The 16288-nt window shown below is 41.7% G+C and overlaps 1 protein-coding gene across 1 annotated transcript; it reads right to left on the minus strand.

The window, feature by feature from the left end:
- Positions 1–501: 501 nt before the first annotated feature.
- On the minus strand, positions 502–4137 carry FEZF1 (FEZ family zinc finger 1). Its single transcript, XM_075855051.1, has 4 exons — positions 2949–4137; positions 2723–2857; positions 1615–1747; positions 502–1390 (listed from the first exon to the last, which is right to left on the minus strand). The coding sequence occupies exons 1-4, from the start codon at positions 3726–3728 to the stop codon at positions 1083–1085; spliced, it is 1356 nt and encodes a 451-aa protein (XP_075711166.1). The 5' UTR covers positions 3729–4137; the 3' UTR covers positions 502–1082.
- Between the last annotated feature and the right edge of the window lie 12151 nt (positions 4138–16288).

The following is a 16288-nucleotide window of genomic DNA, read 5'->3' on the forward strand; positions in this document are numbered from 1 at the left end:
AATAGCCGAGAACCGTATATTATATAATAGGAACACATTTTCCTCCAGATGTAATCAGATCGATAGCGATCAATGCGATCTAAAGCCTCAGGTGTGGCCGGCCGGGCTTGTGAGCTGAGATCAGAACCAATCTTGTACACTATATCGACTGTATGCGGCGGACCTGACCTCTCCTCAGCGCTTGTAGTGTTTGTAAATACAGTAATAGCTCCAGGATACTGCTCCCTATGGCCAATGTAAGCGGAATCTCCTGACGATCTGGCAGCACATACATGATAATAGTGTAACAGGAGCCTCTGATAAATCTGCACTAATTACCCTCCTTAATTAATGTCACTCGTTTCACTGTTTTGGCAAGGCCCCCCTCGTCTTGTGGAGCAGCGCTGAGTGCAGCAGATTGCTGATTATCACTTCCATCATCCCCTGGACCTGCTGCCACTTACTGCACTCAGCCTCCCATCCAGTGTATATGCGTAAAAGACTCAAACATCACACTCGCTATAAGAGATCTGCGGTAAACCTCCCGTATATTGAGAACCACAATGAAACAATTTATTTTACGTGCAAGAATAAAACTCATCATCATCATGATACATCAGTTTATCATCAATATCGAGGAGATCTGCACCCGACACGTCAGCAGCAGAAAGGGAAATCAAACATTTGGGACAGCGCTGGACAAACACAACGGAAATAGACTTTTCTGTGTATATTTACAATAAATAGAATAATACATATTCAGATAATAAATAGGTCAGATATACAGAAGTCATCTCATCACCTCTCATGCTGTGGGGCAGCCACATATACAGAACACACCAACCTAAGAGTCCAAGAACAAATTATTATAATACTCAAATCATAGTAATAATAACAGGTGCATGCACTAACCCGGGGGCACCAACATAATAATGACCCCGAGTACAGCGGCCAAGATAATGTAAACGTCTCATCCAGAGTAGCCATCACCGGGCAAGTCTGGCATCAATAGTGTCCAGCCCTGGGCTACCACTCCTGCCTGCACAATGGGAGAGGGCACAGGCAGCTTGTAAGGACCAAGCCTGGCTCTCCACAGGTAAGTGTCAGTAGATGCCCTTCTGCAGGTCTGGGCTCTGGCTTCTGGGGGGCTGACCCCTTGATGGTGGCAGCAGTTCCTCCTGCCCAGCTGGTGCTCCCCCAGCGATGCTGTCGTGCAGCTTGCGCATATGTTTCTTTAAGTCGAAGTTCCTGCAGAAGCCCTTGCCGCAGGTGGGGCAGGTGAAGGGCTTCTTGTCGTTGTGGGTGTGCATATGGAAGGTCAGGTTGTAGACCTGGTGGAACGCCTTGTTACAGATATTGCACTTGAACTGTTTCTCCCCGCTGTGAGTGAGCTTGTGATTCTTGTAATTCCCTGCAACCATTTAATAAGAGCACCATTCACTTCAAGTGATCATTTCCCAATTCACAACCTGCTCATTTTCTCCTCTCCAGACTAATTCATGATTACTACTCATCACAGCCCAAGAGCACATAATAGCCCGTCAGCATCATTACCCGCTAAAGCAACTGGCCCTGCCTAAAATGCCTGTTTACCCAGACCAAATGGAACAAATACAAAATCACCGGGACATGTACCTTTCTGGTGAAAGCCCTTTCCACAGAATTCACACACAAAGGGCTTGTACCCCGCGTGGATCCGTGTGTGCGTGTTCAGTGTGGAGCTTCTGTTAAACGCCTTCCCGCACTGGTTACATTTATGCGGCTTTTCCTAGACAAGAATCAACACAGGAATTGTTATTAATGTCACAAAAAAAGAAAATTTTGATTAAAAATAAATAAATTATTATTCAGAAAAGTGCATTAAAAACAGCGTAAAAATTGTGTAAAAAACGGCACATTTGAATCTCATTCTAGATATCATCCAAAATACTTTAACATCAATAGATGCTGTTTTTCCATTAAAACGATACCTTACCTATTATTCAATATATTTATCAAAATGGTATTTTAATATTCCAGTATAAGGATTATTATTTAATGATGGTCGAATAATGATTGTATTGGATAAAAAAATGGTCATTGAATATCAGAATCGTATTATCCTATATATTCACAATACGCAATATAACAATAATGATTGGCTTTATTATTTAAAATATTCACCAAACTGTTTATTTCATATTAGAAAATGTTATATTATAGAAATAAAGATTCACTTACTATCATTCAATATATTCATATAAGGAAACGTTATATTTTAAATGTATTCATTGTTATTACTTATCATTCATATATATTCACCAACATTGCAATGGGGATTAAGTATCACAATAATGTTCATATCCAGTACTGTCTTGAATGAGGGTTTATTTATCATTCTATTTGTGATCCACATGTATGGCCGCCGCTAATAGCTGATCATAAACATTGATATTGATTGTTCCATCAAGAGTATTCAGTGGATGATAATAATAGTAATAATAATAATAATAATAATAATAATAATAATAATAATAATAATAATAATTGTAATGATAATAATTGTAATATAATTACTAACGTTTATATAAGAACGAGCTAAGTCTGACCGCTTTTGAAAAGGGACTTTTACTACGCATAAACGATATAAATGTGGAGTATTTCGTCCCTTCAATACATAAAAACGCTTAATAATTTTTTTATTTTATTTTTATTGTGTAATTTTTTTTTTATCACGTTATCAAGTTGACGTAATGAATTGTACCTGTGTGTGGATGATCTTATGTCGGCACAGGGTACTGGCTTGGCGAAATCCTTTGCCACAAATCTTGCAAAGGAATGGTCTGGCGCCTGTGTGCACTGGCATGTGTCGGGTTAAATTGTAATGTGCATTGAAGACCTTTAAAAGAGAAAATAACATCACATTTATGAATGTGTAAGGGGGAAAAAATGGAGTGAGGAGATAAGGACAATGTAGACTGGGTACTTGCCTTGCCACAAACTTCGCAGGTGAACACTTTGGGCTTGTTATTCGGAGAAGCGCTGCTGAACTTGCCGGATGATTTATAAGCGATCTTGTCGGAAAGAGTCTGGGCACTCTCCTTCATGTAGTGCTGGAACTGCGCCTGGGACAGGTCTTTAAAGGAGACACCTGAAGGATACTTCTCTACGGCTGGGACAACTAGTTTGTTCCTTTCTGCCAGGTAGGACTTCTGAGTTTGATGAAGGGGGGAGCCCAGGAAATAGGAGGCCACTGGGTGGATGTTTATACTGGCAGCAGGGTGGCAGGGGGCATCGCCTCTGTTGAAGTAACACAGAGCTGCGCCCATAGCATGGAAAGAAGAGTGATTGACCACTCGAGGTCGGACAAGTTTGTACTGCTGAAGAGGGGGAAAGTCTCCTTTTAAAGCCACAGCGCAGTTTAGCAGCTCATTGCAGCTGAAGGGTGGCGCAGATTCCTGGTGGCTCTTCCTCAGCTCAGCACCAGTGATCCCTAGTTTAGGGCAATGTTCATAAGTGACCGGTACAAATGGGATCATGCAGGGGATGGATGAGGAGTTGAGGTGCAGTGCTGGTTTCTGCTCCCCCTTGTGCACAGAACCCTGTAATAAACTTGGCACCGGGAGACATTTGGGCTCTGGAGTCCTTGACATTATCCGCTCAATAGAGAAAGCTAGTGGCTTGGAGCTGCTGATCATGTTGACTCTGCTGGATAGATGTTCTCTGGCTGGAAAGACTTTAGTTCCTCTGTGCTGTAGACTATTGTCCATGTCTTACCTGATCCAAGAATTGTCTTCTTCCCAAGACGCCACCTTCCCTCCTTGTCATTGATCTGCAGGGAGTGGGACAGTCATCATCATCATCATCATCTTGGTGATGTAGAAGCCCACCACGAGCAGCCTAGTGGACAGGTGCCAATCCATTGCACATTACATGGAGCAGCAATGACACCAGAGCAATCACTACTTATTGCTACCAGGCCCGCTCAATGGGATGTGTTGTGTCAATAACGCAGTAAAGATCTCGCCAATCGTTAACTTCCAAGAGGAGAAGGTAAACTAGATAATTGCTCAATTCGTTTCCAACAGTCAACAGAAAAAGTTTTTTTTTTCTCTCTTTTTTTTTTTCTTTTCTTTCCTTTTTTTGGTAGGCGACTACTTTTATTGGAGATTAGTCCCCCGCCCAGAGAAGAAGGGAGTGGTTAATGGTGAGGAAGGGGGGCGTCCCCGTCCCTCTCCTTTATGCGCAATCTGCTCAGCACACTCAAGGGCCAGCGCTGATGTGAGATCAATAGTCGTTCTTGCCTTCACATGACATCATCCGGAAAGTAGAGCACCGGTGATAAATAAAGAAGAGGGTGTCGCTCTATATTTATCAAACAAGCCTCCTTAGAGAATAGTTCTCCTGGTGTCTGTCTGGAGGCTCTGACAAGTGGCCTTGTCCTGCTCTGCACACAGGTGCCAGCAGCGCCAGGCTGCCCCACTCACGCAGAGCAATCAGCGGGTTTACTCTGTACCAGCTCACTGTCACCCTTCTCTCAGTAGTAAAGATGGCATTAGACTGCACACTCCAGAGTAGTCAAGTGTATAGTAGAAGCAGCGGGCATCCTGCTCCTATACTGCAGTTCTTCTGTTGTGCATTTCATTCCCACTGATGGAATAAATCAGGGTTTACTGGATTATTGCCTTTACTAATTATAGCCCTGGCACTCACCTTGACAAAGAGGCTGCCCCTGGGTGTAATGTATAGTGGCAGCATGGCAGAGAAGTTTTATTCCAATCCAACAGCGCAGAGTTCTCTCTACAACAGTCAAAAAATAAAAGGCTTATCCCACAAATAACCGACATATGTGCATTTGCTATATTTACTCTGTGTGTGTATATGAATGTAATAAATATACAGATAGATAGATAGATAGATAGATAGATAGATAGATAGATAGATAGATAGATAGATAGATAGATAGATAGATAGATAGATAGATAGATATATGTGTGTGTGTGTGTGTGTGTGTGTGTGTGTGTGTGTGTGTATATACATATATATATATACAACACACTATAGACATAAATTTATATCTATCTATCCACACGCGTGTTTGTAATAACATGATCTGTTGTGATACTAGTTTCTAAACACTATATTGATTGATAGATATAGAATTCTAACAGGAGATGAATAGATAGATAGATAGATAGATAGATAGATAGATAGATAGATAGATAGATAGATAGATAGATAGATAGATAGATAGATAGATAGATAGATAGATAGATAGATAGATAGATGGATAGATAGATAGATAGATAGATAGATAGATAGATAGATAGATAGATAGATAGATAGATAGATAGATAGATAGATAGATAGATAGATAGATAGATAGATAGATGGACAGATAGATAGATAGATAGATAGATAGATAGATAGATAGATAGATAGATAGATAGATAGATAGATAGATAGATAGATAGATAGATAGATGATAGATAGATAGAACACATTTTTTAATTTCAAAGATATAAAATAATATGAAATAGAAATAATATGAAGAATACTGTGAGCAATAATAGAGCACTTTTTTTTTTCTTTCCTTTTTGCCTCAAGTAGAACCAGCATTTGCATGTTACCCCAGGATTGTGACCCTTTGTGTGCTAGCAAATTGCCAGCTCTTGGGGTTTTGTAAAGATAAACAGGACAGGGCAGGAGGAGGACTAATAGGACACACATAGATGAATGTGTCTTGGATGGAGCAGCAGTATTATAGTCATAGAGGTGTCTTTTTTCAGCCATTCACTTTGTGTGTATTGGTAGTTTTCTTGAGCAGCAGACAAAGGAGCGGCTGAGCACGGATCTGAGCAGCAGATGGATCTTAGTTAATACTTTAATTGCTGCCTTCCCCAAGTATCAGATTCACAATGCTGCGTTATGTGGCCCCCACGTCTATAGAACCTGTTGGATATGATGAGATTTGTGCCCATAATTGGGCAGTGTGCCATAGTCAGGGCACTATAATGTAATGATCCTTGCTTGCGAGCCACGAACATATGACAGGATAACAGTCGCCGCTGCCGGCTCACTTTACTTTAACTGTAGGATGTGATGTGTACACCTTCATCTACCTCAATTTTATATTATAGTATTATACATGAATTGTACAGCACGAAATACACACAATGCAACATTATCTAAACACAGTGTATCAAACACATGGGAGGACTACTCGGGCATGATGATAAAGAGAATTGACAAAATGCCTGGAATTTGGTTTAAAGCTGCACACTTCCATAATACTCGTTTTTTCTTCACATATAAAAATAAATAAATAGAAAACAATAAAAAAAAGTGGATATGACATTTTATATTATATTAATACTGTACAGAAATTATCTGATTACTATATTCACTTTACAAATCCCAATGGCTAATCCTAACAGCACATATCTGTCTACAGTATCTATCTATCTATCTATCTATCTATCTATCTATCTATCTATCTATCTATCTATCTATCTATCTATCTATCTATCTATCTATCTATCTATCTATCTATCTATCTATCTATCATCTATCTATCTCTAGTATCTATCTAATCTATTATCTACCTGTAGTATCGATTTGATCTATCTATCTATCTATCTATCTATCTATCTATCTATCTATCTATCTATCTATCTATCTATCTATCTATCTATCTATCTATCTATCTATCTATCTATCTATCTATCTATCTAATATATATCTATAGTATCGATCTAATCTATCTATCTATCTATCTATCTATCTATCTATCTATCTATCTATCTATCTATCTATCTATCTATCTATCTATCTATCTATCTATCTATCTATCTATCCATCCATCCACAGTATTTCTATCTATCTATCTATCTATCTATCTATCTATCTATCTATCTATCTATCTATCTATCTATCTATCTATCTATCTATCTATCTATCTATCTATCTATCTATCTACAGTATATATCCTATCTATCTATCTATCTATCTATCTATCTATCTATCTATCTATCTATCTATCTATCTATCTATCTATCTATCTATCTATCTATCTATCTATCTATCTATCTATCTATCTATCATCTATCTATCTCTAGTATCTATCTAATCTATTATCTATCTATAGTATCGATCTAATCTAATCTAACTATCCATCCATCCATCCACAGTATTTCTATCTATCTATCTATCTATCTATCTATCTATCTATCTATCTATCTATCTATCTATCTATCTATCTATCTATCTATCTATCTATCTATCTATCTATCTATCTATCTATCATCTATCTATCTCTAGTATCTATCTAATCTATTATCTACCTGTAGTATCGATTTGATCGATCTATCTATCTATCTATCTATCTATCTATCTATCTATCTATCTATCTATCTATCTATCTATCTATCTATCTATCTATCTATCTATCTATCTATCTATCTATCTATCTATCTATCTAATCTATCTATCTATCTATCTATGTCAGGTGTTTTCACAGAACTGCATTTAGAAATCTCTATTCTGCCAACTAGCATTTGGAGCGAATGAAATAGTCCAACAACACGTTTGGCTCTGCTATATGTTGTGTTTCCTCTTCAGGACTGTTTGCCATACATTATAAAAAGTTAGGACTCTAGCATCCAGAACGTCTAATAAATAAAGTGACATTATTCAATCTAAAAAAACACAGACACTATGAATGATTTTGTAGTGAGCAAACTATATAGGATAAAAAAAAGTATTCCAGTGACTTGGTTATAAATAATATTTCCAATGTTTAGACTCTTCATTGTTCATCAACAAATTATTCTATTATCTATCTATAGTATTGATCTAATCTATTATCTATCTAGAAGGTTTGCTACATCTATCTATCTATCTATCTATCTATCTATCTATCTATCTATCTATCTATCTATCTATCTATCTATCTATCTATCTATCTATCTATCTATCATCTATCTATCTATCTATCTATCTATCTATCTATCTATCTATCTATCTATCTATCTATCTATCTATCTATCTATCTATCTATCTATCTATCTATCTATCATCTATCTGTCTCTCTATCTGTCTCTCTATCTGTCTCTCTATCTGTCTGTCTGCAAAAATATTAGGCAGCACTCCGTAGAATTTTAGTGAAACAAAGTGAGGTACTTTATTACCCTAGTGCAACGTTTCAACTCCTATCACTGGAGCATTTTTCAAGCAAAAAAAACCCAACAAAGCTAGGTTTCAACAGCAAACCGAGTTTGCCGAGGCTTTTCGGTAAATGTGTGTTCTGTGGCTGTATTCCTATGGAATGGCAGGCAGGATTGGTAGTGGGGCCTGTCATTCCCTTCTCAATTCTAGTACGGGCGTCAGTGGTAGTGGATTAAGTGTACCATAGGCCCTGGACTATTGACACAACTTGGGCCCCCTCCTTCTCCCTGAGACGCCTAAACAACGCTTTTTTTCTTTGAACTTTTATTAAAACTTTAAAGCAAACAATGCTAGTATTCATATTTTTCAAATGTAAAACTTTAGTATATGTACTGAGATGTGATCAATAACCCATCAGTGCCGCTGACCTGGTGGATACAGGTCTCAGTGCTAGATACAGCTGCTCTGTATACAGGGTACAAAGAGGCTGTATCTCAAAAAGTAAAAATAATTTTTAAGAAAATGTAATTACAAAGTTGCACCAATCACACTGATCTTTTTTTATTATGAAAAAAAAAAAGTTTTCAAAGGTGTACATAGCCTTTAACACACTATGTCATAGTGAAATGTCAGAAGTTTTGATCGGTGGGGGTCCAAGCACTGAGACCCTCACCGATCGCTAAAACTAAGTGCCAGAAGCGCTCAGTTGATTGCTGTGTGCCTTCGATTCTGATCGATTTCTTGGAGCGGTGTCTCAATAGAAAGTCTATGAGTCCGTGCACCGCTCGCTCGGCTTTCCGAGGAACGTAGTGGCACAGCACTTACCTGAGTACTACTGACACTTCGTATTAGCGATCGGTGGTGGTGCGAGCTCTGAGATCAAAATTTCTGACATTTCATTATTATTTATGACATGTCAAAAGTTTTTTTAAAAGTTTAGCTACACTTTAAGCAGTCAGGCATGACTGCTGAGATCTGTATGGGGGGGTGGGATCGGAGCGTCTGACGGCTCTGTAGGGGGGGGGGATATATCCTCCATAGAGCTTTCAGCAGTTAGTCAGACACTCTGACCTCCCCTTGGAATATAAAACTACTGTGGATTCTATGGGGGGAAATTATACTGCAAGGGGGGGGGTCTAACCATCTAAGGCCCTCTTCGCAAAGCAGATTTTTGCGTGGCAGGTCTGATTCCTCCTCTTATTGACTTCAGTGGGAGGTTCGGGCAGAATCTGCCTGAAGATCGAGCAGAACACTTATTTTTCCTGCTAGCTGAAAAAAAATCAGCTAACGGGAAAAAGAAGCATCCGACATCCATTGAAATGAATGGGAGGCAGAATTTTGCAGCAGAATCCGTTGCAAATTTATTCTGTGTGAACATACCCTTATTGACTGCAGAGGGCTCTATGAAGTGGGGAATAATTCCCCCCCATAGAGCCCTCAGTAGTTATTATACTGCATGGGGGGAGTTTGAGCCACTAACTGACTGCTGCTGAGGGCTCTATGGGAGGAATTAATTATCCCCCCATAGAGCCCTCTGCAGTCAGATGGTTAGACCCCCCTGCAGTTTAATCCCGCCCCCTTGCAGCAGCCGATCACTTTAATGTTGGTTGGGGCAGGGGTATGAAACGGGCAGTACCATGGGTCACTAACCTAACCGACCTGCAATTCTCTTTAGACCTCGGCTTCTGAAGGGAGCACTCTCCTGCTCTCCTGTTACTCTCTGGCGGCGCGTGCAGCATCAGAGGGGCGTGTTCTACCACTAAGAGACGTGCCTATCAGGCAGATTGCTAGAAGCGGCTCTGCTCCGGGACTCTAGCTCTGGGCAAGCCCCTGACATCACTGTGGCAGCATCTGCGGAGGGGACTGTGGCAGCATCTGCAGAGGGCACTGTGGCAGCATCTTACATGGGTACTGTGGCAGCATCTTCGAGGGCACTGTGGCAGCATCTTCGAGGACACTGTGGCTGCATCTACAGAGGGCACTGTGGCAGTATCTACAGAAGGCACTGTGGCAGCATCTACAGAGGGCACTATGGCAGCATCTACAGAGGGCACTGTGGCAGCATCTACAGAGGGCACTGTGGCAGCATCTACAGAGGGCATTGTGGCAGTATGTACAGAGGACACTGTTGCATTATCTAGGGGTGTGTTGCATTATCTACAGAGGGCACTGTGGCAGCATCTACAGAGGATTCTGTGGCAGCATCTACAGAGGACTCGGTGGCAGCATCTACAGAGGACTCGGTGGCAGCATTTACAGAGGACTCTGTGGCAGCATCCACGGAGGGCACTGCGGCAGCATCCACAGAGGGTACAGCGGCAGCATCCACAGAGGGCACAGCGGCAGCATCCATAGAGGACACAGCGGCAGCATTCACAGAGGGCACAGCGGCAGCATCCACAGAGGGCACTGCGGCAGCATTCACAGAGGGCACTGCGGCAGCATCCACAGAGGGCACTGCGGCAGCATCCACAGAGGGCACTGCGGCAGCATCCACCGAGGGCACTGTGGCACTATCTAAAAAGGGGCTACCCAATCTTGACATGTGTGTCTGCCAAACGCTGCCAACTGAGCTGCCGGACTGCATTTAGCGACACTTAAGCTGGAAAACTGGATTGTTGAAATAAGCATGTGGAGAAATATCGCAAATTTTAAACCTAGTGGTATTATTATAGTAATGTATTGTTATAGTAGTTCAAATAACTAATTGAGTAACAATAATTTTGTATTGTATCAAATTTGAAGGTTTTGCGGCCCGTCAACTTCCCATTTTTTCTATATGCGGCCCACTTACCCGGCCGAGTTTGAGACCCCTGATCTAGCTATAATCTATCATAAACCTGCAGCAGGAAAAGTACTAGAGGTGGTGTATATCTCACTTAGTTTGTTAAGATGGGTGAGATAAAAGTATCTAGGAAAGCTATCTATTCTACATGATATCTCCTAATTTATATTGCTCTCTTTGGCCATCTTTGAAAGGAAAGAAGATCTATTCCAAGGAAAATGCAGTCTGGAAACACTTTAAAGTATGATACTTACAGGAGAGGGCTTGGAGATCCGACACCCTTTGGGCTCTGGTATTGCCACTAGACACAGGTTCTTAAAGGAGAGAAATTTATTTGTATGGCCTAAGAACCAGGTGTAGATTCCTGAAGTGGCAGGGATCCCTAAATGAAGGTCTGAAGTTCCTGACTGCCCGAAAGAACTGGTTAATAAGGGGATAGCCTGAGAACTGTCGTTGTAAGAGCACATTTAGGGTATGTTTACACAGAGTTTTTTGCAGGCAGATAATTCTGCCTCAAAATTCTGTCTGGAATTCTGAGGCAGATTTTGATCTGCCTGCACGCCGTTTGCCGCGATTTATACTTTGATGTCAATGGGAGGTCAGAGACGTAAATGCCTGAAGATATGGCATGTCACTTCTTTTTCCCACGCAATGTTTTTTCCGCTCACCGGGAAAAAACGCCTCCGCCTCCCATTGAAATTAATCGGAGGCATTTTTGGACGTTTTTTGGAGCGCTTTGTGAACAGGGCCTTAGAGTCGCCAAATGTACCTTCAGAATATTTAACCACTTGTCAAAACCCTCTTGAGGAAATAAAAGAACATCATGGAGCTGGACTAGATAATTGCTTCAACTTACACAGTGTCGAACTGGGGTACCTTGGGCTCACCCTTCAGCTATATAAAAGAATGCCAGACCACTCCAAATTGTGTAGTAAACCGTGTGTAGTAAAACAAAGACTAATATTACCACTATATAATGACCATATAGTGGTAGATACCAGTTCTACATGAGGCACTCTGAAGACCACTTAAGTGAATAAGGTACATTGAAATCCAGCGACTCAAAGGTGACGTCTTCTCTGATAAGTGTCATTCACTTTCCGTTTTTGTGCCCCCATAAAAAAGTTAGGTCCCCTTTGTAACCACATATAGTAGTTAGGTCCCCTCTGCGCCAATGAAAATAAAACAATAAAAAAACTCACCTAACCCCATTCCCACGACAAACAGCTGGTTCCTCTGCCTGCTTCCCACAGCCTGCTGTCCATGGTTCTCTGCATCCTCCCGACCTCTAGTAGGCCACAGGCCTAAAACAGCCTCTCGCCAACAAGAGCATGTGATCACTGGCAGGCTTTCTTCTCGCAGCCCGGCCGTCTTCCTGTGCTGGAGAGATGCAGTTTTGCCCACTAGGAGGCAACCATTGCATCGGTGCCTTGGTCCACCAGAGGATTCTATGGTAAGCCACTCCTACGCTGAACTTACAACATGCCTCAAACTCCTTTCAGATTCTGGCATAGGACCTTACAGTTGCCAGCTTTTTGGCAGAGAGCAAAGTAGGATAACACTATTTATTAATATTTTCTTCTTCAAGAGCCTTTCTTCCTCAACCTCCGTCCAGTAAGATGTGATTTCTCGGGCAAGGGTGAAGGAAACCCCTTTAGGCGAGAAAGTCTTTCTGTACCGGCAGTTTACAGCATGTTCACCCTGGCAGCTGGAGTAGTAACAGGAACCTAGACCTCCGAGGCCAAAAGGGAACTATCAGTATCGTATTTTACTTTTCCTCCTTGATCTTGGACAAGGTCCTCTGAAGGAATTGCAGTGGTGGAAAAATGTAAACAAACCTGTGGGACCAGTTGAGCTTCAAGGCATTTATCTCCAGAGGAAGGTCGGCCTTGTTAGGTGAGCAGAACAGAGTTAGCTTGGCATACTCCCTGGTGGCCATAAGGTTGATCTGTGGTGTGCTCCACATCTTGGTTATTTGGTCGAATATCTCGATATTCAAAGAGCACTCGCCTGGCTGCTAAAACTTCCTGATGAAGCAATCTGCTTGAACATTCCTGATATGGACTGAAGATTTGCTCAGGAGATAACTCTGATCTTTACTACCTTCTCGTAGAGAAAACAAAAGGTCATCTGTGTGGAATTTATGACAAACCCTAGAAACTTCAATTCGGGCACAACTTTGACTTCTGCCACCAGTAAATAGGAAAACTCTGGTACTGTAGCATAACTTGAAGTTGTTCCTGAAGTAGAAGGCTTAAGGACACTTTGATATGATAATCGTCTAAACATGGAAAGACGAAAATGACTTACTGCACCTTCATGGGAGATAGCTACTTTAAAGACCTTTCTGTAAGTTATTTGGGTACGATCATTAAGCCCCATAGAGTATTCTGAGGGAAATAGCTCTATTTTTGGACAACTTAGCTATAGCCCTGAAGACCTTCAGAGTTCTAGAGCTCTAAATTCCTGTAGATCCAGTTTGTATTCTGCCTTAGGCTGGGTTCACACGACCATGTTATGTCCGTAATGTACGGAACGTATTTCGGCCGGAAGACCCGGACCAAACACAGTGCAGGGAGCTGGGCAACTAGCATCATAGTGATGTACGACGCTAGGAGTCCCTGCCTCGCTGCAGGACAGCTGTCCCGTACTGTAATCATGATTACAGTACGGGACAGTAGTTCCACGCAGAGGCAGGGACTCCTAGCGTCGTACATCACTATGATGCTAGGAGCCCGGCTCTCTGCACTGTGTTCGGTCCGGGTCTTCCGGCCGAAATACGTTCCGTACATTACGGACGTAACATGGTCGTGTGAACCCAGCCTTAGGGTATGTGCACACGAGAAGTGGCTTTTACGTCTGAAAAAAACAGACTGTTTTCAGGAGAAAACAGCTGCATCGTTTCAGACGTAAAAGCTCATCCTCGCATTATGCGAGGCGTCTTTGACGCCCGTAATCTTGAGCTGCTCTTCATTGACTTCAATGAAGAACGGCTCAAATTACGTTGCAAAGAAGTGTCCTGCACTTCTTTGCCGAGGCAGTCAATTTACGCGTCGTCGTTTGACAGGTCGTCGGCACAGTACGTCGGCAAACACATTCAAATGAATGGGCAGATGTTTGCCGACGTATTGTAGCCGTATTTTCAGACGTAAAACGAGGCATAATACGCCTCGTTTACGTCTGAAAATAGGTCGTGTGAACCCAGCCTTAGGGTGTATTCACATACGGCAGATTTTGTTGCAGATTTTTCTGCAACAAAATCTGAATGTAACTTGCAGAAATCTGTGCTTGCTGTAGAAACAACCCTATTCAGATGAATGGAACTGATTTTCAGTCACTGAAATTTCTGCTGAATCTGAATCCACTGTTTAAAAAAAATAAAAAATAAAAATCATGTTTCTTTTCTAGGTTTGACCATTCTTCTTCTAGAGTCACTTTCACGTCTGGATAGCTCGGCAAAGTCCTTGTACATTTCTTTGGTATATAAAACCAACTTTAAAGCTTCATCATGAGACTCATCTCTTTCCAAAGCCTCCTTAACCTTGTCTCGTCCATGGCCACAGACCGTCGGGTGTACTCACCCCCCGACTGCCGCAGCCATGGATCTGTGAGCGCTGGGTCGCATCTCCTTCTGAGGAGACGCCAGCGCTCCCTTCCACTCCGGTTCTCTGTGTCCTGGCCTTAAAGCTCCAGTGCTCGCACATGTGGAAATCATCATCATCAACTGCCCATGATTTCCTGGCTATAAGAAGTGCCCTGCCCTTCTGATCCTTGCCTGAGCATTGTTAGTTTATCCCATGTCAGTCTTGCAAATGGTGCCTTAGTTTTTTTCCGTTCCTATTGTTACCCGTGCCCTGCTACCTGTATCCTGTATCCCGTGCTGTGATCTTGTTGCTGAGACTATTAGTGTTGGAGTCGTGTCCTACTGCACCTTCTATCATCTGCCACGTCCAGTGTTGTCTGCCACATCCAGTGTCATCTGCCATGACAAGTGTCCTCTGCCACGTCTAGTGTTATCCGCCACGTCTAGCGCAACCTACTGCACCCAACTCCATCCGTGCTGAAGCATTGGCCACTGTCTGGACTATCTCAGGCACCCTTGTGTTACGAACTGCTAGTGACTCTTGTATAGACTGTGACTAGGCCAGCTGCCTCTCCGCTACGGTGGAGCGGTCTAGTGGGTCCACATACCCTGCGATCGTGACAAACCCCCTTGATGAGTTTAAAGCTACAGTCTCTATGGAAGTAATAATAGTCCTCTGATGCCTCTGCATCAGACTACTCAGTAAAAATGTCTCCTTCAGAGATATTAATATTTGAGTTTTAAAACACAGATGACTCTTGATACCTTTTACGTTTAGATCTGAAATGATGTGTACTAGATCTTTTTCTCTTTCTATATGATTTTACATTCTCTATTGCTTCCACCAATTGGTTCTTAAACCAGGAATAAACTGTTTAACTTCTATGTTTATGGAAGTATTCACAACTGGGGAACAACATGCAGAACATTGATCGAAAGGGGCTGCTGACAGTCTGTAGACAATCTGTGCCTTGAATTCCTCCTGCTTTTACCACTCACTGAAGGGGACCAACTAGACATCTGAAACAGAGACAACAATCAGCAAAAAGAATCTCATTAAAAAAACAGCCCTACAAACATCCCAAAACAGAGTACCTCTGAATAAATGGGACCCCCCTAAACAATAAGTGCACCTCTGAAGCATGCAAGGAGAATACATGACCATAGCCCTGGACAACCCAGGAACCTTTGCTCCTAATTGGCTCGCATGCCCAGGCAATGTGCGGCCGGCCACATGGAGTTTTATGTAGTAAGCCCGGTTCATTCATTTATGGCTAACCACTTGTGTGCTTCTGTTTTGAGTAGAAGGTGGAGTCACACCCAGTGGTGCTGCCTGAAGGACGATGAGGAAATATCTGTAAATCTTTTTGTGTCCTATTGAAATCCCTACATAGCAACATCCCATAGTGATCAGTCCATAGGGATATGGTACTGTCTCCAACAAGTGGCTAGCACCTTGGAATAATTATTAATGTGCCTTTTAGCTGCTGGACATTGCTTTTAATCTTCATTCATGACTAAAGATAGGGTACAGGCAGTCTACGTGTTTCTCTATTCTTCCTTTATTGGCTTCAGGAGATAATGATTCTAGTTGTGACCAGTAATGAGCTTTCATAAATAGTAATGTCTGATGCAAACACAGGATGGAAACTACTCATTTCCTGAAAAAAGCATCTGGAAAATATACTTGCCATGTTATAAAATATTTATCGTTGATCAAAATTGTGTGAATTGTAATTCCGAGGAGTTCTGAACGATTTTTCACAGTTAGACTCTAAAAAGTATACTGCAAAAAA

The sequence above is a fragment of the Rhinoderma darwinii genome, chromosome 3 (assembly GCF_050947455.1).
Source record: "Rhinoderma darwinii isolate aRhiDar2 chromosome 3, aRhiDar2.hap1, whole genome shotgun sequence".
NCBI classification, from domain to species: Eukaryota; Metazoa; Chordata; class Amphibia; order Anura; family Rhinodermatidae; genus Rhinoderma; species Rhinoderma darwinii.

What these genes read in the sequence shown, in the direction of transcription:
- FEZF1 (XM_075855051.1), bottom strand. Translation starts at nt 3,728, where the DNA reads ATGGACAATAGTCTACAGCACAGAGGAACTAAAGTCTTTCCAGCCAGA. An exon ending in CCTGCGAAGTTTGTGGCAAG is followed by an intron (nt 2,858 to 2,948) that starts GCAAGTACCCAG and finishes TCTCTTTTAAAG; the next exon opens with GTCTTCAATGCACATTACAA. An exon ending in AAAGGGCTTTCACCAGAAAG is followed by an intron (nt 1,391 to 1,614) that starts GTACATGTCCCG and finishes AAATGGTTGCAG; the next exon opens with GGAATTACAAGAATCACAAG.